This window comes from Sander lucioperca, chromosome 8, assembly GCF_008315115.2.
Source record: "Sander lucioperca isolate FBNREF2018 chromosome 8, SLUC_FBN_1.2, whole genome shotgun sequence".
Classification (NCBI taxonomy): domain Eukaryota; kingdom Metazoa; phylum Chordata; class Actinopteri; order Perciformes; family Percidae; genus Sander; species Sander lucioperca.
In genome coordinates, this window is record NC_050180.1 from 39,338,114 (window position 1) to 39,365,162 (window position 27,049).

General features: G+C 40.6%; 1 protein-coding gene across 2 annotated transcripts in view; it reads left to right on the top strand.

The window, feature by feature from the left end:
- The first annotated feature begins 880 nt into the window (after positions 1 to 880).
- The window catches only part of tbx15 (T-box transcription factor 15), a 41,566-nt gene continuing 15,397 nt past the window's right edge, over positions 881 to 27,049 (top strand). Inside the window, exons 1-4 of one of the 2 annotated variants that reach the window (XM_031311665.2) lie at positions 881 to 1,425; positions 8,510 to 8,717; positions 12,053 to 12,154; positions 22,529 to 22,700. In XM_031311665.2, the coding sequence (XP_031167525.1) occupies positions 1,239 to 1,425; positions 8,510 to 8,717; positions 12,053 to 12,154; positions 22,529 to 22,700 (669 nt within the window). In that variant the 5' untranslated portion in view covers positions 881 to 1,238. The remainder of the gene's footprint in view (positions 1,426 to 8,509; positions 8,718 to 12,052; positions 12,155 to 22,528; positions 22,701 to 27,049) is intronic. The other variant, XM_031311747.2, reaches the window with a different exon arrangement.

The window sequence follows — 27,049 nt, forward strand, 5'->3', positions numbered from 1 at the left end:
GCAGAATTTTAGCTTTAATCATTTGTATCGGTCTAAATTAGTACAGTGAATTAATTTATAGACTAACATAATAAACAGATGGCAGACCTCTGATGGCAGCCTATGTTTAAAATCTTAAACTTGTATATCAGCTCCTGAGTTATCTCCCTCTAAACTGTGTTAACACACCAGTTTATTGTCCATAATATATCTTTTCTTCCCTGTAACCGACCTGAAATAAGCCGAGCAGAGCCAAACCATTTCACTTGCTAATCTTGTCGTTCCTCTGTGTCCTGAGATCAGCCCACCTGTCCTGCCGCAGCTCTGCTCTGCCTCCGCAGCTGTCGGCCGACACAATGAAGCTGTAATGGGACTTTTCCTTCCAATCCCTGTTAATGATGGAATCAGCGGCTCAGACATTATGTGAAAAGACAGATATTAAAATGACTATTGGATGTTCACCAGGAGGCGAGGGCCGCGCACCGGCCTCGGCCGACAGACCTGGAGAATCAGCCTTCAGAGAAGTGAAGCTGCAGGATGTGAGTGTCACACTGGTTGGTGAGGCCAATAAATGCATCATTTAACACAAACTGATGTATTTTATTGTTTTATTATTCTGTTTGCAGTGCAATCTGCGTGTAAAGCAGACATGGATACAATGAGAGAATGTATAATAAGCTAATGTTGTTTTTTTTCTTCTATAGGCTGCATTATGGAGTCAGTTCATTAGACTGCTGCAGTCCGGATGACGGTTCCTCTTCCAGGACGCGCGTCTCCCTCTGCTGCCATTGGACAAAACACTTTGTCTCGCTGTCTTTCCTCACTTCTCATTGGACGCGCGGGTTTGACAGGGAGCCGGAGGGCCGCCCCTTGCGCCTGGAAAAAAAAAAACTCCTCCAGAAGTGAGTATCAATCAGCGAGAAGTTAGGGGGACAGAAAGAGAAAAGGAAAGACGCGGAGTGGAAGGACGTATAGACTCGCAAAGCGGCAGACCGCATCAAAACTATCAATCCTCCCGGACTTCATCTCTCACGCGCAGCCAGGATGGCACAGTCTGCCTTCAAAAGTTTGACGCGGTGTTTCTAGTCACAGTTGGGATTACTTTGGACACTTGGTGAGTTTGCGCCCCGATTTAAACACTGACGTGTGCATTTTTTATTTTTTTTTTTACTGTTTTGCTTCACTGCGTTGGAAGGACAGAGTGGGTTTTTCGCCGCGTCTTCCCCCCTCCTCCCCACCTTTGGGTGGATTTGAGAGAAATGAGTGAGAGGAGGCGATCTGCCGCCGCTCTGAGCTCTAGAGCCCACGCTTTTTCCGTGGAAGCCCTGATCGGCTCCAACAAGAAGAGGAAGCTCCGGGGCTGGGAGGAGAAGGAGCTGGAGTTGTCCATGGAGAGCCTCGCCACGGACGGAGAGGACCCGGCGCACTGTCTGGATATGGACCCGGGTCAGTGCGCAGACATGCACCACACCGCTCATACTGTCCGGATCTCCGTTATATCACTTCAGCGCAATGCAAACCGATGAGTCCCTAGTCAAAACATGGCTCCACTTTCAATGACCCAACCCACGACAGGGCATGTAGCTAGAAGCTCCACGCTCTCTGTGAATGTGGAGTCTTTTTGTCTTCTTCTTTAAACCAAGCGAGGCTTTCTGCTCAGTGGTTCCGCTCTGCTGCAGCGCGGCTACACAAAGAAGAAAGCTTATAAACCTGATGCGTGCAGGCCTGTAGAGCAAGTCAGTCATGCTGGTCTACTGTCAGGAATATGACACAGAAAATGCATCAAAAAATGCCTTCATTTGCATCAGTAACAAATGAAACTATCAAAACAACTTACAAATAGATTTTAGGACTCAACATCAGGCTCTAAGTGATTAGATGAGTCTTTTTGTCATGGCTGGGTTGGCTTGTCCAAGTTTTGACTCCGGACTGGTGGGTTCCTCTATACAGGGGTCACCAACACAGTGCCCGCGGGCACCAGGTAGCCCCCAAGGACCACATGAGTAGCCCTCAGGCCTGTTCTAAAAATGAAAACTGAATATTGACATTATCTGTTTCCCACCTTGTTAAGTCATTGTTGATAATTATTGATAATGAGAAATCATTAACGTGATCAGTGTCTTCACATAGCTATCATTAATCATTAATAATCATATATAACTAAAGGCAAACTGAGCAAATTTGTAATTTCAGAAGAGTGTATCAAACTGGTAGCCCTTCGTATGACTCAGTACCCATGAAGTAGCTCTTAGTTACAAAAAGATTGGTGACCCCTGCATATAAGTGACATGAAAAGTATGAGTCAAAACATTTTCAAAGTTGTGTTGATGTTTGGACGCCGTTTGTCTTCAGTCTGGCTGCAGGCCTTCAGGGAGGCCTCGGCTTGTTGCACGAAGGCGCAGTGGCATGAAGTAAATAAACCGAACTTATCTAATCCGTTTCATTCTCAGACAAACACATTTCAGACATTTTGAATTATAATGTCCTCTGCTAAGAAATAACATCCCCGTGCAGAATTGCAGTTCACCTTGCAATAAAAGCGCCCTTCTTGCGCCACACAGAACATCCAACATGCCCCCAGGTATGAGAGCGTTCAGGGGACTGTGAGGGTAACATTAACGACTCGATCATCCGTGTAAAATGTGTAGTCAGCTTAAAGATGTTTTGCTAGAAATCAACCACCCAACTTCCGCGTAAAGTGTGAAGAAATAAGTGGATAAGTGGAAATGCACGGCATGTGTAAAAAATAAATAAATCACATAGGCTAAATACAAAATAATAAAGTAAAATTTACAAGAGAGACAACAATTAAGATGTTTTTTCCATTTAAGTCTAGTAAAATAATAATATTAATAATAATTTTAGAAAATCAAGATAAAGTGTTATTATTTGGTTTTTCAGCAATTTTCTATTTAATATGTTTATAACAAGGGATGAGGCATTTTTTGCAACATCTACAATTTTTATGTAAGCAGTTAATGTATATGTTGGAGTAAGTTTTAAATATTATATATACATCACCTTAAACGTTCATTTATTATTTTGCTTATAAACTACATTATTACTCCATTTTGTGAGTAAATTAATTTCAGGTGTAATGTAATTCTGGCTGTTTCATTTTAAACTACTTAGATTGCAGTGTTTAAAGATGAATTGATACTGCGCCTTCAGAATCGGACCTGAAGTGACTTTAAACCTCGATGCTGAGACGTCGACGCTTGTGAACTTTGTTTTTTAACTGACAGACACAGAGCTGCGCGTGCTGCTTGAGCCACAGCAAAAAAATAAGATAATTTAGTTAGAAAATTAAAGGTCATTTAGTTTCAATATTGTTTAAATTTGGTCGTCTTCTTCTTCTTTATTGAATATTTAATGTAGCTTTAAATATACAAATCACATTCTCTCATATTTACATCACAGCTGATTAAATCTTTGTAGGAATGTAGAGACAGGCAGAACTGAAGCTTACCTGACCTCTGCCTGCTGCACAGACAGTCTCAGGCCGACACTGCGTCCCGCTGCCTGCTGCAGTCTGAGAGCGGGGCGCAGCGCCTTTACGCACGGCTCCTCTGTGCTCTGACACTGCCAGTGATTGAAATCCAAAAATTGAAAATGTGAAAACCGAAGTAAACAACAAAGGAGGAGGATTTGAGGAGGGAGATTGTGTCTCTCGTGGAAAGATTGTTGACGTTGAAGTGTTGAACACTCTGCAGCGTAAATAAGGGAGGTGAGTCTAAACGTTGATTACAGCGTTGCTAATGGCAAACATCTTGTGCTTTTTCTTTAAAAAAAAAAAAAAAGGGCAACGGTAATCCACAAACATTAAACATTTGACATCATTAAACAACCATGCAGTTATTGTGCTAATCTTCTTTGCTTCAGAAAAGTCTTTCTGTTCATCTTCTCCCATGGTTTGTCTTGGAGAGTTTTAGGATTTGTGGCTCAATTAATTACCCAGTTCCCGGTTCCTCGCCCGTCCCTCCTCCCCCTGGTCCCGCTCATTAGCAGGCGGGTTCCTGGCAGGTTCAGCGGGTCCTGCTCGGGTCCTAAAGCCTCCTCTTTGGCGCGTCGGGCGGCGGTGACCGAGAACAGCGAGTCTCTGTGGTCAGATTATGTGGTTTAGAGGAATCCTTAACGGAGTGATTTTATTTTTACTCAACTCCAGGCGAGGCTGGAAGCCCTCTGGTCGTATAACACGTTTATTAGCCTCAAAGACAAGGGCAGGACTGAGAAACGCACAGGCTCAGAACCAGGCTCGCGTTTAACGGGCTGCATGTAAGAGCTGCACAGAAGAAAAAAGTAGACTTGTTAGACCTCACAAAACTACCCTAACCACATCTCCATAATATTTACCCTTTAATACATTAATTAACAAGTTGAACTACATCCAGTATAACTTAATATTGAATCTTATTTATGAAAGGCCTGAGCCAAACTATGTGATTTAAAAGGTGACACTTTGCGTTTTTACGCACAGATTACGCACATAACTAACTCACTCCGAACACCTGAAGCCACTAGGCATCTGTTAATTAACATCTATCAAGATTACTGCATCATAACATAATACTAAAATGATCTCAACGCTTCTCCTTCTCCTTCCTTTCAGTGTTTCTCTAAAGAGTTCACTCTCAACTTGTAGCATGCCGGCTGATAAAAGAGATTTGTACATGTCGTTTTTACTGCTGTGTCTCCATCAGTGAGGAAACAGGTGCTCTCTTTGTGTGGAGTGGGTTACTCAGTGATTTCATGCTTGCCAGATTGCTACTGTCCACTTCAGAATCGAAACAATCAGAGAATCAGCTTCCTTCATAAAGCACCAATTTACTATAAATGCTGACCATCAATGCAGTAGCCATATAGAGTACAATTTCACTCTCTATTACACTTTTGAATTTCCCCCTAAGAATCTATATCTAAGTATGAAAACAAAATATGTCCACATTGAATAACAGTATCACATACAGCACATTCTGTATCTGCGTGTAACGCTCTATTGAATGTATGTGGTGCTTACACATATTCAAATACTCCAATCCAAGACGGGGTACCTTTTTAAATTGCTGCACCACAACATCAAATGGAAACATTGCAGATGATATGAGATGCATTTAATGCAAGTTTTCCAAATTTCAGCCTGATATATCTGATGTATAAAAAAAAAAGTTAGATATTCATAATTTGGTGTAAAATTTCTGCAATAAAAACAGTTACAACATGTCAGACTTATGATAAAGATGATGTCCATATCCCACATTTATCTGCAGCTCCCACTTTAAAAACTCACATGAGGCATCTACTGTAAAAATAAATACTCCTCCATTAAAAATAGTTACAACTTAATAAAATACATAGTTATTTCATACAAGCTCTCTCTCCTCTTTCAGGGGAGTACCACCACATAAATAAACATTTTTATCTTCTCTCGGATTAAAAGCCTATTTATAACTTTATTAAAAGCACTTCCTCCCCCTTTATAATTAATTGAATGTATACATACATTAAGGTCCTTCTTTAAGAAAACTTCAGCTGTCTGAAGCTGATGTGAGTGTGACTGCATGTGAACTGTGACACCGAGGACAGTTGGATAAACAGCACAGACTTGATTAAATTCAGGCCAATTTGTGGCCGACTATGGATGTTAGCGTCGTTTTAATGAGGCCTGGCATGAGCTGATTGGGAGCCCTTAACCGCAAGATACAGGCCCAGAGTGTGTGTGTGTGTGTGTGTGTGTGTGTGTGTGTGTTTGTGTGTGTGTGGGGGGCTAACCACAGCATATGTCAGGGCCAGTGTTCTGCTGAGTGAGCAAATTTTTGTTCATGAGTAAATGTCAGTTTTTATTCATCCAACTTTTAAACACAAAACAACAGCTAAACTGAAGCTGCAACTTAGAAACTGAAAGAACCCCTTCACATAAACGCGATGCTGAGTGATACTGGACTACAAGTATCGTCCTGTGTTTTCTTCAGGTCTGATGTTTGAATGTACACATGAACATATACAAAAACACAGGCCGGTGAGTGGCGGAGGACAGGTCCTTCAGGGCGTCCGGGCGTCCTTCTTAGCCGGCAAATTCCCTCCTCCGCATCTTTGAGGCGCTCCTGCCAAACGTTCTTATTTAATCGGGCTGCTTTTGCCCTTTGGAATGCGTCTGCTCCCTCTAAACATCCAGTTTTAGATGCCTGTAGTCGATACGGGGTTGCTCAATGTGGCTTTTCAGGCTGTGTTTGTTGCAAATAGTTTTGATGCCAGAAATTTCACACTTTTTTATGTAGTGTCAAATCTTGTTCCTGTCACAGTGGCAGCAACTGCATTTAGATTACAGGCCAAATCTCTAGACTAATGACATTCCTTTCTATTTATAACCTTATTCGGGTAGAGTAAACTCATTTTAGGCCTTTTAAATGATACATTATTTACAATTATTGAACATCAAAGAGAAATAAAAATGCCTCTGTAGATAAAAAAAAAAAAAATCTTCCATTATATATCTACTGGACGATGCTTAGCTGCTGACAGCTGATCTAAGCCTGATATTGCCAAAGTGATACAGCTGTCTAAATCCAGTTTACAGCACTAAGATTTTGTTGGGAGTCAGTTTGTGCATTGAAGTTGAGCTACTCTGAACCTTGTTGCTTTGTCAGTGCAGCATATACTGTTTTTCAGACTGACAGTAATATAGCTCACAGAAAATATATAAAACATAATTTATAAAAACATCAAATATTCTGTAATATAATGCATATAAAAGACAAATGAGAGAAAACAGAGACATCTAACAGCACTTTTAGTCCAACTCTGTTTAATATATACACTGCATACAGACAGTATATACTGTCTGACTGTCTGTGTGCAGTAAATAAATGAATCCCCAGAACAATTAGATCTCCCTGGTCTCCTCTCAGATTAAATGCCGGTTGGCAAGAGCTTAAGATCTAATCTTATTGGCCCAATGTGAAGACCACGTTTTTGTTAGGATTAGAGCCGTCCATCCTGTCTTCTTCCTGTAACACTAGCAGCATGTGTAGTAAGTGTTATTGCAAGGGGGCAGCTGACTGACTGATTGTGTATCTGCCTGTGTGTGCGTGTGTGTGTGTGTGTGTGTGTGTGTGTGTGTGTGTGTGTGTGTGTGTGTGTGTGTGTGTGTGTGTAATCAAGTGTGACAGTCCTCACTGGCTGCAGTGACACTGGAAGGATTCCCAAGAAGATGATGGAAAGTCTCTCTCTGTGTGTCTCCTGTGGTAATTACAGCCCTCCACCCCCATCTCTCCTCCCTCTCCCCTCCTCCCTCCGCTCTTCCTATCTCCATCACTCCTCTCCGTGCTCTTGTTTCCAGTGGCGTTGGCTCGGCCTGCGCTGTGGCGGTTTTGCCTGGGACGCTGTCCAGTCTCTCAGCCGCTCTGTATTTGCATAACCACATTTGTGTGCCCTTAGTCTGCCAAGTCAACCTCCTCGTGTCAGGGCTCCCAATAAATAATACATTATTAGATTCTTTTATTTTTATTTTTTTGGGGTGGTGGTGTTGGATATTCAGCTATGAACTTTTTCTGTGAAAAGTGAAATAAGAGACATTATGTGATGATCTTATGAGAGTTTTGTCTGGGTAAAGGGTAGTTTTGAGGTGTCGAGACTTGACATCCCAACTGGAAAATCTTTGATGCATTTTGATATAAAACCCCAAAAGGTTTCCATTTTATTTTTTAAATAGCATCACACATTTGTTAAGTGACATTTAAACGCCCGAGTCAAGTAGAATAATTCTTGCTTTAGGAATTCTGCATTTTTATATGCATTTTTATTCATATTTTGGATTTTGATACTTTAAAGTGTTTGGATGTAAAATCTAGTGTAATTTTTAATTTCCTGTTTCACTTTAAAGAAATAGTTCCGTTTAGGGTTTTTGAAATAGATTAATACAGTGAAAATGTAGGCTATGTGTAAATAAGGAAAACCTTCACTTTTCAAATTGTCAGGTGTTCCTGTTATTTTGTCCACCCTGCCTGTGTCAATTGGGCCAATGTAAAGGAGGCTGAGGTCATTCTGGTTGGTGTCTGGGAGTTAGAAGCTCAGACAGATGGAAAGCGTTCCTGTAGGTCTGGATTGGTTTCAGGATGGAGGGAACGTTTTTATCTGCTCTAACGTTGTGACTGTGTTGATGACTCTGAATGGTCAGTCTGTTAAATTTGGTCCAGAGGGAGCACTTGAGGGGAAACTTCATTTGCTGAACGCTTCCCGTCGGAATTCTTCATTGTGTGGCCCAATTTCAAATGTTATATTTTCTACATTGCATTTCAAAGGCTTTACGCAACATTTATTCTGCTTTTGACATCAGCCCAAAACTCCATGACGAGTTGAGCCAACGAGCCAAACTCAGCCGCTTCTCTCCAAGCTGCAGACGGCAGGTGATTTGGAGTCAGCGGAGAGTACCGCTGTACTTTCTCACCGTGCCAAGTTTCCTGCGTAAAGTCTAAGTATATTAATTCCAATATTCAGAGCTGCCTTCTCATCATCTTCCTCATTTTCCCCTCAGACTCGGAGGCGAGTCCCAGCTCGGACGGAGAGGGTCTGGCCGAAAGGACGTCGTGCTCCTTCGGCTCACCTGCCGAACTGGCCCCCGTGCCCTGCGAACCGTCGCCCCCGGCATCCATGGAGGAGATCCAGGTGGAGCTGCAGTGCGCAGACCTGTGGAAGCGCTTCCATGACATCGGCACGGAGATGATCATCACCAAGGCGGGCAGGTAGGCCGGACACACACACACACACACACACACACACACACACACACACACACACACACACACTCAGCTCAGTTGCCCAGAAGGTCTACGTGCGGCTCTGAGTCGGACTTATGGCGCAGACAGACTGTGCGCCAAGTCTGTGTAAAAGGCGATTTGCGAACTTTTACGCTCAAAACGTATTTTTTTCTGTGATTTATTTGGTGAAGACAAACCGCAAACAAAAATCCTTATCATTTCAATTAGGATTTTTTTTTAAATAGTGTTTAATGAGATTATGACTAAGATTATGACAACTCACCGTCACACAGATTTATCACATGCGTAAACCTAAAATCGACCCACAAAAATACGTAATTTTTAAAGAAACGGTTCAACACACACACACACACACACACACACACACACACACTCTCTCTCTCTCTCTCTCACTCACACACACACACACACACATACACACAGGGGTGTTAATGTGTTGCACATGCAGGCCGCTCTGTTGTGTTCAGGCCTTCGTGACGCGGCAGGTTACTCCTGATCTCGGAGAATAAGGAGAGCTGGTTCTAATTAATCTCTCTGCAACATGTTCCGTGTTTTTCTCGCTCTCTCGGGCCAGCAGTGCAAACCCAGAGCAAGCGCAGAAGTTGACCTGCGGATCCTGCAGGAAGGACCTTTACCCGCAGTCTGCTCCGCTCCCACGCGCCCGGAGCGCAGCACATTTCCACTAACATTTCCCCCTCTGTTCACATCAATCGGCATGGCTGACATTAGGTTGCTTCAACTTTACGGCAAATATCCTCCCTTAAAACAAGGTGTTCATTGCTTAGTGAGTAAACTCAGTGAGGTGAGATAATGCTTTACATTTTTAACACAAATGTTTATTCGATCAAAAGTTTCTTTTGGTTATAGTAGTGTTGTGACTTTTCATGACAAACGATGAAATGTTGGAATGACGTGGAGAAGTCCTTTTAATTCAATTCAATTTTATTTATAGTGTCAAATCATAACAAGAGTTATCTCAGTACACTTTACAGATAGAGTAGGTCTAGACCACACTCTATAATTTACAAGGACCCAACAATTCCAGTGATTCCCCCAAGAGCATGCATGAATGCGTAAGTGCGACAGTGGCGAGGAAAAACTCCCTTTTAGGAAGAAACCTCGGACAGACCCAGGCTCTTGGTAGGCAATCTGACGGTGCCAAAATGTATTTTTGCTTATTTCCCTCTCAAATGGTTCATTTATTAAGGACGTATTTATTTATCCAAGAACGTTTTCAGAATAGCGAAAAAACTCGGCCAAACGGATGTGAGACTTAATTAAACATCACAGAATACTTTACTAGTGTATATATATTTTCAGTTTTACACGAGAGTTTCTGGCTATTTGTTTGTAATGTATAAAATAGGTGGGGTTGATCTATATATTTTAGTCCACCTGTTATTTTGAAACCAGAGTTTTATTTTTTATTTCTGCGCTCCTCTCAGTTCTGATTTCAGATTGAAATGAGCACTGATGTCGCTCTCCTCTCCTCTGCTCGTTACAGACTATACTCGGCTGTTTTTATGAATTGGGTTAAAATTGGTAACCAGCTCATAAATAGAGCAACAGTCATTTTGCGCCGAAGCAGAGAGAAGGCGGACACGACCCTCGCCGTGCGTAATTCACGGCCTGCTCATAATAAACTCATAAATCCAGAAGAGAAGGGAAGCGAGAAAACAGCCCTCTCTTCTAATAGGCAGGCCCGGATTTACGACCTTTAAATGAAATGGGGGAAAATGCAGCGTTTGAAGTGCAAAACGAGGTATTACGTTGAAATGTCTCCCTCTCCACGTACAGACAGTTAATATGGGTGCCGGGGGGTTTATATATATATATATATATATATATATATATATATATATATATATATATATATATATATATATATTGAAACCCCCCGGCACCCATATTAACTGTCTTGTCTTTTTTTTTTTTTATAAATCCATTCAAAATAACAGAGATCAGATGAAGGGTCAATTTCAGCGTGTAGATGTTCTGGAAGCTTTTGAAATAAATGCGACGTATTTGATTTTAGGCTAAATAAATACTGAACTCTAATTGACCAAAAAGCTGCAGGTGAGACTTTCTGCTTTAGAAGCTGTAAACTGATTGGATGGATTTCAGTACGACTTCTGTTAAAGCAGCCAATCAGGACCAGTTAGCACGAACCACCTGCAAAACAAATAAAGGAATCTTTGAAAATGCACCTAAAAATAAGAATTCCCACAATGTTGCAAATATTATATCTTTTTTTATTTACATAGACAACTGCTTTAATCATGTCTGCATGCTTTTTGATAGGTTTACTCAGCGCTGCACAAACATTACTGTGTACATAATCACAGAGCATTGATTTCCAATGACTTGATATATAGAGTATATCCTGTAATCCAGTGTATTCAGTGATGAAGACACAGCAATTGTGTCACTGACCAGTTCATCCAGCATGATTATGTAACAGTGTATTGTGTAGCTTGCATGCTCACATCAAATCTTTATTGCATTGACATAGCATTTATGATAATCAATAAATCTTAATAATGATCAGGATCGCTCAGAGTGACGGATCTGTAGTGTAACATCACTTTTTTGATATTGACGGTGCTGCTGCTTTTCATCAAGTTGTAACACTTGTGTTCTTTGTTTGTCGGGGATTTGTGCCTTTTTAATAGGGTGACCTGATATAAAAAGGCCCACAGTATGAAGGTATTTTCAATTGGTAGTAAACCTTTGCAATGTTGATTTAATTTAGATGTTTCTACATTGGAATACATGTGTGCTGTGTACTTGTTTTGATCTAAAAGAAGTACTGCATACCCTTTTCTCTCTCTCTCAGATCAATAATAATTTTTGCCCCTGAACTGTTTGTTTTCCTCCGCCATATTTCTCAGCATTTTTTTTTTTTTTTTATCAAACTCTTATGGTGAACAAGAAGACACATCTAGAAGATGTCCGCCTCGGGTTCCTCCTCAACCACAGCGGCAGAAAACAGACATGAAATCAGACTTTTTACACAACTTGATTTTGTCTGTTCATGTTTTTTTTTATCCTCCTAAATGAATTGCTAAACACAGTTACTGTATGTATTGGAGTTTCTTCAGGCTGCTAATAAACAGCTGCTGAGATCACCAGTCGGGTTTCAGTTATGGTTATTTTTTTTGGCACATTGGTTGTTTTCAGAGTAACTTTCTTGTAAATGTTCATTTCATTTCATTATGAACACAACAGAAGGAAAGAGACAGAAACACAAGAATCACTCCATCACATTGATCACTACATGTTGCTTTTTTCTCCTTCAGGAGGATGTTTCCAGCCATGCGAGTGAAGATAGCCGGTCTGGACCCTCATCAGCAGTATTACATCGCCATGGACATCGTGCCGGTGGACAACAAGAGATACAGGTATCTTCCTTACACACAAAAACATAAATGGGAGTGAATCCCTGTGCCGACATATCAGACATCAGCTAGTTGTTGTCGTCCACAGCAGAGAGACATTACTGTCTTTGCACATTGTATTTATGTTCCTTGCCATTTTACTGCCTTTCCAAATGCAGAAATGTATCCCAGAGTTTCTCTACCAAACACCTGCTAAACCAAAATCAGTTGATTCTTTTGGGTTCCAGTCGGGACTTTAATGTCCCATAATGGTCTAAATGCTGTTACAGATGCTTCTCAGCCGTGACAAGAATTAAACTGCTGAGAAAACGCTGAGTAATTGTATTTCTTCGTAGTCGGCATAAAAGAATTGTACAGACGCTGCACTGAATAGCTTTCGGCCACTTCAGTCCACAGAAAGTTTAATACATACACAGCTGTACATAATATGCACACGCACAGTCGTATCTGCAAATGCATGAGCGAGCCCCCACTTCTGCTGCTGCTACAGCTGGAGCAAAAAACAAGGGTTTTTTTTCCTGGAGGATTCTCAAATGTCAGACCGAGCATAAACATTTTGACCTAGTTGGATTTTTCTCATCGCTCATGCCATTTCTCATGTTAGAGTTGAACGTAACAGGATTTGGACTGAACAAAACGGCCTCATTTTTCAGATTTCTAATAACTGCTACGAGAGTTGTTCCTGTCTTCTTCTTCTTCGTCTTCTTCTTCTTCTTCTTCTTCTTCTTCTTCTTCTTCTTGGCAACACAGAGAGAGTTGTTACTCCCCATCATTTGCATCAGTGAAGTGAAGCAAGAGTGATTAAAGTGTGCATGTGCTGGAGAAAGGCTTGTATATGATGGATCTCTCTGGATATGTAATAAGACTGATATCCTGGCCCACAGTACAAGTCCCAGAAGTCAGAGCCAGAGAGAGGAGATTGAAATGTATTCATCATCCCACTGGCCGAGCAGCAGAGCCAGAGGCTGCAAATAGGATAACTCTCAACATTCAGGTCTAATGACGGAAATGGGAAAAAAATCTGTTAAGATGGAAAAAGGATTTGCGATGCTGCATGTATACCTGCTGCTGTTATGGTTGACTGTGGACGTTTTATAGGGTTACTTTTATGGTTCAATATAGTTTTTTAAAGGTATTTATTATTGACTATTGACAGAAATGAGGAAGTGAGATGATGAAGATGATTATGAGAGAAATGTGTTAAAAGTTTACCTGCGTATTCAGCGGTTGCATCTCGGTTTTATAAATGCTGATGCAGATACAGGCTGTTCCTGTGTGATGAAGTGATAATGTTGCAAAAAACCCAGAGTTGCCTCACTGCATTTAAAATAGAGTTTGAGCAGTAAAGAGCTTCTAAAAGCTGATGCTGCTTTTTTCGTATTAAAGCTGCCAGGAGTTTTTTGTGCTGATATTTGAAATGAATGGTTGCGAAACATTATTTAGACTATCATGGAACAGTGAAGCAGACAGATGAACCTCATTTAGAAAAGCTGGGAAGTATTAACCTAAAAGGACAAGGCTGACGTTGTACTATATTTTTTAAAGCTTTTTTGCGTAACATTTTGATATTAATGAATGTCCGTTACATTCAAGCCACTTCCAAATGAGTTGATACAAAGCTAATTAAGACTATCAGCTCCACACTAGAGGATGGATACCTGACCCGAGCCCGACGGGACCCAACGGGACCTGACGGTACCCGACGGGCCGGGCTCGGACAGATATTTAGAAATGATGTTCGGGTTTGGGTCGGTCTCGGTCACATCAGCGTGATAAGGCATTGCACATTTTACATTTAAAACAGCTTATTATGTAGGTAGCCAATGGGCCTGTTTCACTTGATGCAAAGGTTAGTTTTTGTGATTAAATTAAATTTAAAATATTACCCTGACATCCGTCTTCCTGTGTGTGGGAATTTGGGTGGTGATGGCGCAGTGGATATGACACATGCCTTTGGTGTGGGAGATCTGAGTTCAGTTCCCACTGCGATACATCAACCAATGTGTCCCTGAGCGAGACACTTAACCCATAGTTGCTCCAGAGGCGTGCAGCCTCTGACATATGTAGCAACTGTAAATCGCTTTAGATAAAAGCGTCAGCTAAATGACATGTAATGTTTATGTAGCTGTGACAACGAAACATGTGCATATTAGGCTACATGTACCTGTGTCATTAGTATGAGAAAAAACTCTCTGTATTTCTCAGTATGGCTGTGTTTAGAACATGGTGTCGCACGGCGACTTTCACGCACAGAAACTCAAGTGAAGATAATGACCTCTTCTGAAGAGTCCATTATGTTTTTTTAATCCTCTATGTCCTCCTTGGCTACTAGCAACTGTGTGGAGGAGGAGTGGGGGGGCGCATGCACGATTACGGAAAGACTTGTGTCATGTGGATGCAACAACAGTGGTGTTGTCGTTACTTAGAATTCCTCATGGGTGCGACAGAAACTACGCACTATAGCTTTAAATTCCATGAAAAACCAGCAATGAATTAAGGCCAATTCATGGTTTCTGCTGCTGTGTGGTCGCAAGGGTCTACTTGCATCTGCCTGACTTAAATGGCGCCATTTGCCCAAGTCTGTGAGCAACCCCTGCACAAAACAAGTGTCTACTTTACTTTTCTTGTACGTGCACAGTCAGTGCGCTTGTAGTGAGCACAGTCCGCATGCACCAAAATAAAGTTCTACTTGACAACTTGACTAAAATGTCGTGCACAGTATGTATGTACTGTACTTCCCATTCTTGGTCATTAAGCAGTCACAGACACCATTTTCTTCTTCTGACTTTTTGTGTTATTCAGTCAAATACAACAAACAAAGGAGACCTTTTTCTTGCTGTCAGGAGGGCGCCATCATGCGTATGCAGAACCCTCAATTGTAGTATGTTTATTGCAAACCTGCAACTGTCTGTCTCACACTTTACTTCATGCAAATGCAAACAAATTTAATCTTGACAATAATTCACTTTACCAACTGAGCTAGTCGGGCACCCATATATAGAGGTTTACTCCTCGACGCAGCGGGCCGGGGTTCGACTCCGACCTGTGTCTCTTTTCTGCATGTCATTCCCCCCTCTCTCTCTCCTTTCATGTCTTCAGCTGTCCTGTAAAAATAAAGGCCGAAAATGGCCAAAAAAATTATCTTAAAAAAAAGAAAAAAAAAAAAATCACTTTATGAGACCTAAGATTAGAGACATGTCTTTAAACACAGTTGTTTATCAGGTTCAGTTGAGTCGTGTGTGTTCTCAGTAGTGGATCAAGTGTACCAGCAGTGTTTTAAAGGCCTTTCTTTGCAGCTGGTGAGCATATTTTAAAGCAGAAAGTTCAATGACATAAAACATGTTTACAGGGAGTTAGTTTTGTTTTCATGCATTGCTATGCGAGAGTGAATATTTGATTAAAGGCTGAGCATGCCACAGATACATCCCCTCTCTCTTTACAAAACAAAACCCTGTCATCTCAGAAGGAAACAGAGAAAGTGCTCTTCTCCCTCATGTCAAGTCAGATTTATTTCAGTTTGTCTGCATAAAAACAAACAATGAACATAAATAAAGTGACTTCTGCAATGTGTGCATTTGGGTTTAAGCCTACATTTCATGTATCGTTGTTTATTAATGAAAAGTTTTCCACCAGAGCGTAGCAGGCGTTCTGCCCTGCCGCCTCTCCCGCTCTCCCACCAGCGAACCAAGACATCATGGAGGACTTTTAGAGGCCAGAAGATCTTGTAAAATTAAATAGGATTTTCTTCCTGGCTGGGGAATTTACCACAGTCCTTTGCAAACTGAGCTGGGAGCTGTCACTGGTGTGTCTCACAGGCCTAGGGAGTTTGAGGGTCTGGAAATACAGTCTTTATTGGAATCTACTTGCTTGACTTGGGCTCCCTGCCCCTCTTTAGGAACGTCTCATTGGTACCAAGCTCATTAAATCTCCATATATTACAGCGCTTTTATGTGGACAGTCGTTCGGTTCGCTCCGAGCTCTCAAGCCGCTGAACGTGGGGGCTGTCTGGCTCCTCAAACATACCTCATTCTTTCAACTGTGTGTCAGAGCATGTTTCAGTGCTGCTTCAACACACACACACACACATACACACACACACACACACACACACACACACACACACACACACACACACACACACACACACACACTTATGCAGGCCTTATGTTATGTTATGTACTTCTAACATTAGTCCAATGTAGAGGTGAGGACTGGAAAAAAATACCTCAAATTGAAAGATTTTCTTCTTTGTCTATCTTTGTGAGGACATTTGGTCCTCATAAATCCAGAAATAGAAGAAGATGCATACACACTAGGAAGCCCATTCTAAAGAGATAAAACACACAGGCATAAATGTTTCTATACGTGTGAGGACAATACAGTCATTCCCCAAACCCCGTTTTTTTTAAAACTAACCTTAACCCTAATAACCCTAGCCTAAATCTGATAAAATTAAACCCAATTTATTTTAACCCTAAATCATCTTTGCCGTAACCTAAACCTAAACCTAATCCTACCCTTAATCAAATTAATGAAACTGACCCTGTGTAGATATGAGAACTGGCATAATGTTGTCACTTTGAAATATTTATCATTTTCGTTTTTTGTTTTTTTTTGAGGATTTTGGTCCTCATAAGTGTACAAAAAGAAGAACACACACACACCTGGGTACTCACACATAATTAAAAACACAATAAAAAGGGAAAAAATCACAAGGTTTGTTTCCCAAACCCTAATTAGATTTTGCACGTAACCCAAATTGTTAAATTTGCCCTGACATGAACCTCATCCTAACTCCAACCTTCGTCCAATAAACTCGGATAAATAAGAAAGTTTTTTTCTTTGTCTTTGTAAATATAGAACTAGAAGATCAAATACACACAAAGGTATGCAAGTACAATAAAAAGTATATTCTCAAAAGGATAAAATACGTAGAAACACACCCATGGCCAATAATACTACTATACTTGTGAGGACAATCGCTACCTTAAACCAATTTTATCCTAACTTTATTTTACCCTTAATCCTACAAACACTAATCATAGTCTGAATTTGGTTTCATGTAGAAGCGAGACCTGGCAAAATCTCATCATTTATCTATCTTTGTGTGAAGACATTTGGTAAGTAAAAGAATCCAAGAACACACACACACACACACACACACACACACACACACACACACACACACACACACACACATGCGCCCATAAAGATGTTAGTCTTCTTTTACAAACTCAGAACTTACACACCAGTCAACCCTGAATGGTAATTCAATAGCAATATTTACTCTGTCAGTACAGTAACCCAATATACAGCCTGGGTTTGGCACGCACGCACGCGCGCGTGCACGTGTGTGTGTGTGTGTGTGTGTGTGTGTGTGTGTGTGTGTATGTGTGTGTGTGTTTTATGTGCATGCCTGTCCATGTTACAGTATACGTGTGATGAGCTGAGAACACACACACACACACACACTCACACACACACATTGACAACCAGTTTTTACTTTCTGATTGGTGTGTGTTTCTGTGTGTTTGTCCCGGTCGGTGTAATTGTGTGTATGTGGGCGAAAGAAAGACAGACTCAGAGTGTGCATTGCAGTTTGCTTTTGTCAGCTGTGTGGTTTGGTGTTGGCTGAGAAGGGAAAGAACCCCATCTGTCCAGTAAGAGTGTCACATAAAGTCCAGTCTTTATTGATCGTGCCGATACCAGATGGCAGATTTATGAAAGATGAAAGCGGGGGGACTAATCAGATTTCCAGTCCTGTTTGGGGCTAAAGTTTCCTCCTTCTTTAACACTTTCCCTGCTACGCTGAGCGAAACCCTAAACAGCACTCCAAACAGGAAATTACAGACACGCCTGGCACCCTTTGTGTGTGTGTGTGTGTGTGTATGTGTGTGTGTGTGTGTGTGTGTGTGTGTGTGTGCGCGCGCATATATTAGATATAGTAAAACAAGCAGTTTAAGTGTTCTTTTTTGTAGTTCATTGCCTCGTATTTCACCATTTAACAGAAAGAAAAGACATTTTGATGTTAATAAATGGCGATTTTACATCTTTATGTTTTAAGTTATATACCACGTTAGTAACAGGACTTTTTGGCCGGAGTTTTTACTTCTCCTAAGTACAGAGGGCGTCATTTGCTGCACAGATTTGAAACCCCCTCGAGGATAGACTTTGATATTGAGATATATTAGCTGAGCTAACCTGTTCCTATAACTTAACACTCGCTGTGTGGTCGCTCTCTCCTCACACACAGGAAGTGTGTGTTTCTCATTTCCAGTTTGCTTTGAAATAATCTCAGCATGACCAACAGCAGCTTCAATGTCTTACTGGACAAATAGAAGAGCAAAGAGAGCTACAGAAAGTACCATGACTTGTGGGAAATGCAGAAAAACCATGCCAATAAGGGGCTTAGTTGAAACAGCAGATATATATTCCAATAAGGGCTGTAGAGTTATTTAGTTGTATTCTTTATTTGCACAACTAACAAAACAATAAGACATCTGAAGACTTCTTGCTCAATCATGGAAGTCTGGTGAAAACTGGCTTCCTGTGTTGACTACTTTGTATATTGTATAACAAACAGGACAGAGAACAGGAAAAATACTGTGGTTGTGTGGTTGTAGAGAGCATTTGACATTAGATTGCTAACAAAGACCCTTTGCAGATGCAGCCTACAGTTTGTTTCTGGTGTACAAAGTCCAAACCACTTAAACAAAACCTCAAATCGATTGGCTTTTAACTAGTCCAACATTCAGAACCTCTTTAGGAGTATAATACTTCTCCATGAGAGTTGTTTACTGTTTCTGTGGCAATAAAGCACACACAGAGTACACAAATATGAATAAAGATGTCAAAAGTGAAATTAGCTGAAGGTGGATGGATGAAAACATCTATAAAAATGCAACACATTGCATTCTGGGACTTGATCCCACAATGCAATGTATTGCATTTTTATAGATGCAAAAATCATAATTATAAACAGCTGAGTGTCTACTAATGGAGCATGTGTATCTCATGTTTCTAGAGTATCATGTCTTTTTGGGTTCTGTCAGACTAAATCTAATGTTTGTACCGACCCATGGCAATTTATATCACCTTTGGGTGGCTGATGCAAATCTTCAAGACCAAGCGTCGTGTAACTGACAGGGCGTTTTTTTTTTTTTTTTAGTCGCCGCCCCCTCTCTGTGAAACCCACTCCCCAACCACATCAAAAATACCCCCACACTGCTAGCATTCAAAAAACGCCCCATGTTTTTATCTGTCTTGCAATCTTACTCTTATTGTCTTTATTTAAATCTTTACTGCTCATTTCTATTTGTATTCTGTGTAAAGCGTCTTTGAGGACTTTGAAAGCGCTCTATAAAACCAATGGATTATTATTATTATTATTATTATTATTATTATTATTATTATTGACTAGACAAATGAGTAGAACATGAGACCTGATTATTTGATGGGTTTTTTGGGGTCGGGCTAACTTGAACACCTCTAAAGGACAATTTTCATTTAAACTAAATGGTCTTATCAGGTATATTTGTTAATAAATGTATGGTAGAAACATATAACTAACTTTACCTCCAATTTGGCGGCCAGAGGGTGCTTTTGACAATATCCCTGGAAACGCCCCAGAGGCTTTTTAAATAGCCTGTGTATGTGTGAGCTGTGTGTTTTGTGGTACAGAGGCTGAGTATGCATGTTCTGTTTGTGTGTGTGTGTGTGTGTGTGCATGTGTGTGTGTGTGTGTGTGTGTGTGACAGGGTGGTGCAGCCCTTCGAGGCAATGACAAAAGGACCAAATAAGAGTTTTGTCCATGTTTCAGCAGTGAGTGATGACATTGGCAGAGACGCTGCAGATAAAACACTTTCAACGGCGCGCAGGGCCAGAACTAAAGGCAAACAGCTGTGCTTCACACTCGCTCTCCTCCACTTAATCTCAACCTCGCTCTCCTGTTCTGTGTATCTCTCTCTCCCACCCTACCTTTCTTTTAAGAATTTGTCCATTGACTTTATTTCACTTAAATTCTCTTTTTTTTTTATCCCTCTTGATGACTCTGTCTGACTTTCTTTGTCTTGCTGCACTTCTTCTCTCCATGCATTTCTTTCTTTTCTTCTTTCTTTTCTCCTTTCTTGCATTTTCTTCCAGCCTTTCTTTTCCTTTTCCTATTGTCTTTTCCTTTGTTCTAGTTTTTAAACATTGCTTTCAGTGTTGACTGGTGGTTTGTGGACTTAACAGTAAAAGTCGATTTCTTTCTTTCTCTCTCTCTCTCTCTCTCTCTCTCTCTCTCTCTCTCTCTCTCTCTCTCGCTCTCTCTCTCTCTCTCTCTCTCTCTCCCTTCCTTTCTTCTCTCTCCCTGCTGTTTAATGGGCGGGACGCCCCAAACTCACACAACATCATCAAATATTATGGTTTTGCTTAATTGAAACTATGCAGCTGTGTGTGTGACTGCATAATAGTATTTTATGTTGCTCTTCTTAGAAATTTCAAGCACAATGAAGAAACACCAGATGAGTTCTTGTTGTGGCAACGTGGCTGAGTGTTTGGAGTTTGTTTTTCAACGGAACAGCGTTTATAGTAACCCGTGTTCAACCCTGAAGCAACCTCAGAGATTCAAATGAGTTTTCAAAACAGGGAAGTGATGAGGGAATATTAGTCCCCCAGATTGTTCTAACCCTCTGTGGAATAAGAACAGGGCTGGCATAAGAAATCAGAGTGATACAGCATTACGTTGTTGTAGCGTAACTCTCGCCAAAATGCAACCTAGGGTCTTTTTGTGAATGCTACCTGAGTCAAACTTTAGTTTAAAAGCATAATTAGGACAGAAGCGGCACTTTTAAGATTGACCGTATTTTCTTTTTTCGGTCAAATGGCCTTTTGAATGGGAGTGCTAGGGGCACTAGCATCAAATCACTATTTTTAAAACACTAAGAAGGCTCGACACAACATGAAACTTTGCTCCAAGTATCACCAGGGGCTCTACACATGAACTCAAGCATTGACAACATTGTCTGTGTACCCAGAGTTTACTAAAAAGAAAGGTTTTGAACAACTCACTTTAGCGGTTGGTGTTTCTGCTCACCGCCATCTCGCCAGTCAAAAAGAGTCGATCTCCGAATGCAACGTAACAGGGAGGAGAGTAAAGATGGAAAGCTCCTAAAGCTTAGTTCCATATAAATGCACGGATAATTAGTTGTTTTGACGTTAGTGAAACACAATATTGACCTTGCAGTTGAAAAAGGAGCCTCATATAAGAATGACATTTCCTCCTATGGAGTCCGTTCATTCGCATTCGGCGATCGACACTTTTTGACTGAGAAGATGGTGGATAGCAAAAACAACAACAGCTAAAGTGAGTCGTTCAAAACCTTTGTTTTTAGTAAACTCTGGGTACACAAACAATGTTGTCAATGCTTTCGTTAAGGTGTAGAGCCCCTGGTCATACTTCGAGCAAAGTTTCATGTTGTGTCGAGCCTTCTTAGTGTCTTAAAAATAGCTATTTTGATGCTAGCATAGTAGTGCCCCTAGCACTCCCAGTCAAAAGGCCACAAAAATACGATAAATCTTAAAAGTGGCGCTTCTGTCCTAATTATGCTTTTAAACGCAAGTTTGACTCGGGTACATTCACAAAAAGACCCTAGGTTGCATTTTGGCGAGAGTTACGCTTTAACATTTCAAATAACTACAATTTAAGGGAGCACACTTCTTCTCCAACATATTGGGAATGTAAAAGACAGTTGAGCCGATCTTCCTGCAAAAGAATGAACGTCTAGGATGAAATTAAGCAAAAGCACCGTTGTACGGTAAAACATTTTCACCCTAACCTTAAAGGCGTTGTATTCGAAATACTGAAACAAACAGCGGGCTGGGATTGCCTCCACAAGGCTCTCACAGACCGTTCCGCAATTGAAATACCGGTGTTATTTTCACGGCCGACGTGCACACACGGCTGGACCGGCTATCACAACAAAGAACAGAGAAGCTCGGATTACAACACACGCGCAGGATGCCATTACTCCTCTACTGTATGTTGCATCTATCCTTTATTAATATAGTTAACATTACTTTGAATGTAAAACTGCAAACAACAAAATGTTTACAATGCAAAACAAAAAAAAGAAAAAGAAAAGAAACCTGTGAGGTCTTTCATTTGTTATACGTGACCAGATTTTTGATCTTCACTTCCTGTATCTGAAAAGAAGAGAAACATGGATTCCACAACATAAAGCACAATTAATTAATTATTCATTCATGGTTACATTTTAATATATTCATAGGTTTTAAGGTTTTGTTGTGCAGGTCACAGATACTGAACATCTACTTTGTTTCTGTTGCTGAATCATTATTAAATTGAGTTATCCGTTTCCCCATCTTGTCTTCCAGGTATGTGTACCACAGCTCCAAGTGGATGGTAGCAGGAAACGCCGACTCCCCGGTGCCTCCGCGGGCCTACATCCACCCAGACTCTCTGGCCTCAGGAGACACCTGGATGAGGCAGGTGGTCAGTTTCGACAAGCTCAAACTCACCAACAACGAGTTGGACGATCAGGGACACGTAAGGGACCTCTTCTCTTTCTCTGCCCCACTTCGCTGCTGAATGCTTTTACTAAACGCTGTAACCATTTTGTTAAGAAACATTTTGTTACGGCATCTTTGTGTCTTGATATCGTCTATGTCCACGATGTTCCACTTCTGGGATTGTTCAGGTACCGCCGGAAATTCCGCCGGATATCTTTCATTTCGGCCGAATGTCCGTCACCTTCTGCTTCCTTTGTGTTGGTATTTTAAACTCAGGTGGATTTATGAGGACTATGGTTAACTGCTCCTCAGATCTCTGCAGGGTAAATCCAGACAGCTAGCTAGACTATCTGTCCAATCTGAGTTTTCTGTTGCACGACTAAAACTACTTTTAAACGTAGCCTACACATGTTCAACCAAAACAAGTTCCTTCCCAAGGTTATTTTGCAGCAGCCCAGGGGCTCCATCCAGTGCTTCTCAAGAAGATTGTGTTTGGTTTAAAAAAATGCCAATTAACCAGAGCACGTTTTTCTCCCATCCCAGAATGCTGTGTGGACTCGCCAGACCCTCCTCCGCAGCGCTGTGGGGGAAGGTCTGTCAATACAAGACTAGTCTTTATATGTCTCAAGACCGTATTCAGACATTTAGAGCATCCTAACAAGACCACCATATTAATACGAAACATGAGACTTTCCATGACAGGAGAACAAAAGTGATGGATTACACATTGCTTTGTAAAGGAGTTGACTTGTAACTCAACCAAAGTGTTTAGTTACACGTTTGTGTGGCATCGTAAATAATTGTTAAAAGTGAGTGTAAACAGCAAAAGATAAATAAAACAAAATCTTTGGGTCGTTTGGGTTCATATCATATTTTATGCTTCCTCTGCATGTGTTGCTTGTTCATGCACTCTTAATTCTGATATTTCCCACATGATCCCAAGATTTTTTCAAAGAGGTTACTGTAGTTCAATATTTCATGTTTAATGGTGATTGTGGGGTTTTGTGCAGCTCACAAATCCCTTAAATTGAACACATTTTCAAAAATGTTTGCACCCTCAGGCAAATCCAGACAGTATTTTAAAAGAAATGAGTGACTTGTATGCTGTAACAAAAATGCTATTGCAGCTGAAACACTTTGGGTTTAAATGTTCAAGCTGCGATATATTAGCTCCATTTTTGTCCTTTATACTTCATGTCCCTCCACGGTGCTGCAGAAATGAATGCACTGTTGGAGCTGCGAGGCAATTTTTTGGATTTAAATCTTTTTGATGCGTTTGCTTGGAAGGAAAGTTGACACGGTACTTCACAGACTTCATGCTTTCGTGAGTCACGGAGCCATGAGACAGATTTTCTGCAATACATGACAGTCTGCTCTGCCACATTCTGCCCTCCCACACTTTCTTTTTGAAGATGGTCCACCCTGACTGAATATTATTAGGTTTGAGGATTAGTGTGGAGAGACATTAGAGGTCTGGGATTTGAATCTGTGCCATTGTTTTAGTATATAATATTCATTTCCTCCATGGCTCTGTAGAGCATTTTGTAATGAAACGGTTTCGTTAAAGGCACTTAATGATTGAATTTGATTTGTAGTACGCTCCAGCAGCCACACTGCTGAGCTAAAGTTAAAGTCTGACCACAATCTGCCTGATTTACTGCCTCGCCTGAAGCCAGTCAGTAACAGAGGTGGTGAGCTAAAGTAAGTCTCTTATTGGTTCTTGGCTGCTTTAAATGTGTAATGTGGGTTTCATAGGTGAAATATTTAACTATAATGCAACAAGTTAGACCACAATTTGTTTGATTTACTGCTGTCCTTATGTATAATCAGCAAGTGGGCAGCAAGCTAAAGTGAGTCCCTTAGTTGCGCTTTATACTTCTCTATAGTTAGAAATGGGTTTCATGGGAAAGGGGAAATATTAGGTGGAAGAAAACTGTATTAGCTTTTGATTATTAACTTTGATTGGCTCCTTATGTTTAAACCTACAATTAAAGCTGAGAAAATACTCAGCTAAATGTTAAAATTAATTTTATAAAAATGACAAAACTGTAAAATAGCAGTCATTTGTCATTTGTGCAGCAGCACTGCAACCCCTGCAGTAGGCCTAAACTGTCACCAGCGACTAGTTGGGCACTACCGCTCTCCCGATAGGAAATCAATGGAGCGGCCGGCGCAAAGTGGTTTTGCTGCCTATCATGTGTAGCAAAACCGTCATGACCAGTCGAACGACGAACGCTGTGCAACCAAAGCCCAAAGATATGCTGGCTGTCTGCTTGTTTTGATGTTTTTCTTCTGCCTAGTGGCCAGAAATTGATTAACGCAGCTTAAAGACAACAGCAAAACACATTTTAGCTCAATGTCTCATTATTTTTTATCACTCCAATTAGACTTGATTTAAGCTATGATGTAATTCTGTGTCGATAATGAGAACACATTGTGCTGCACTTAAGTGTCACTAAATATTTCACCTCAAATGGCCGTTACAAAGAATAACCAGTGTTGGGCAAGTTACTTCCAAAATGTAATACATTATAGATTACTAGTTACTGTCATTTGAGAGTAATTAGTTATATTACAATATTACTGTCTCTGAATTGTAATGCGTTACACTACTTTTGCATTACTTTTGAGTTACTTTCACCAAAATAACAGGGGAAGTTTGATTTGGCAGCTAGCTTGTGAATTTCACCACCGGATCAATAAAGTCTCCTCTTTATCCACTTTAATACATCATAGATTATTCATATTTTGTATAATTAATATAAATATGCAAAGTAACTAAAGCTATACAAAATAGATAAGTAAAACGTATAATAGGCAAGTAGGAGAAAATGAAAATACTCAATTAAAAGTACGGCATTGTTGTAAAATGTTTGTTTATAGCACTTCAATAAGAAATTCATGTTGTTTAGTTTAAAACACTCTAAAGGAAATGTTCAATTATAGTGTGATTAAAACTCACTATTAACATTATTTACAGTACTTGATTTACAGCTGATTTGTGAAAAGGTAGCCTACACAACCTTATTTAACAGTAATTTAGTTTTACTGCGAACCGTCACAGGAAGTGCTTTTATTTTGAAGTAGGCTACACGGAAGTTGTCTGTTGTGTAGCCTACTCTTGCTAGCTTACTGAGATGCAACCAGGATGCGACATGTCCGTCAGGCTCAAGTTGTTCACTTTCTTGTTTGTAAAACTGCAACATATTGAACAGTAAATGGTCACAGTAAAAGACAAGCGTTTTTGGTCGTCATTCGAAGCCATTCCACTACAGGCATAGTTACTCTCCACGGCTGATAAAATGCAATGATATTTACGTGTAGCAAGCCTCAACATTAATTCCCGACATGTTTATATCTGTCAGCGGCTGACGTACCGTCACCTGTTGGGACATACATGCTGTCCGTACCGTCTCTGGTTCTGGCTCTGACCACGGGAACAGGAACAGGACAGCTCACTTCAACGCAGTGTAATAACTCCTGAAAATAATATCCATCTCGCAAATGTATTTGTCTCTGCAGTCATCTCAACCATCGAATACAGCGACAGGAAAATAATACGGCTTTTTTTTTTTCCTGTGAAGATGTGTCGCGGTGTTGGTGAATTCTTAAAAAAAACCAATGCACCACTAAATGTTGCGTTGTAACTTGCGTTACTGAGATTGTAACGAGTATAATATTACCGAAATTTAATTAGTAATGCGTTATATTACTGCGTTACAGCAAAAAGGAATACATTACTGTAATTGCGTTACTTTTGTAACGCGTTACTCCCAACACTGAGAATAACACTAAACTTCTGCAAAGTATATCATTTAAAGACCATGCAAATCTGAAAAATGGCAGCTTTGGGTGAAATTGAGCCTCATAACTCAAAGCTCCCTTTATATAATTGTCCGGAAAAAAAGTAATGTAAAGTTACTCAGAGCACTAATTTCGGTTTAATTCAGTCTTTTGTGAAAATGAAAGCAAATTGATTTAATAGCAAATGCAGGAATGTCTCAGCTGTTTTTTGAATGTTGAGACAGTGGAAGATGGCACAATGCCACCTGTCATGAATGTCAAGCTATGAGCTAGGCTTTGATTTCTGCAGATACTGTTGAAAAGAGCACAAGGAACTGCTGCAAATCAATTTTCCTCTTGGAGCTCGCCATTAGTGCAGAGATGCCAGATGATTAGAAAAGTGGTGTAGTGATGTTTCCAGAGCGTTGACAAAATGGCGGCGTCCAGTTTAGCGTAGCGAGCTGCATGGGGGCTGCGCTGTCACAGCTCTGCAAATGATCCCATTTGTAATAACATATGGATTGTTAGTGGGCGAGGATTCACATGCAGGGCGAGGGGAGGTTGTCTTTCCTTTCCTGCTGCTACGTTTAACGGCTTTTGTTT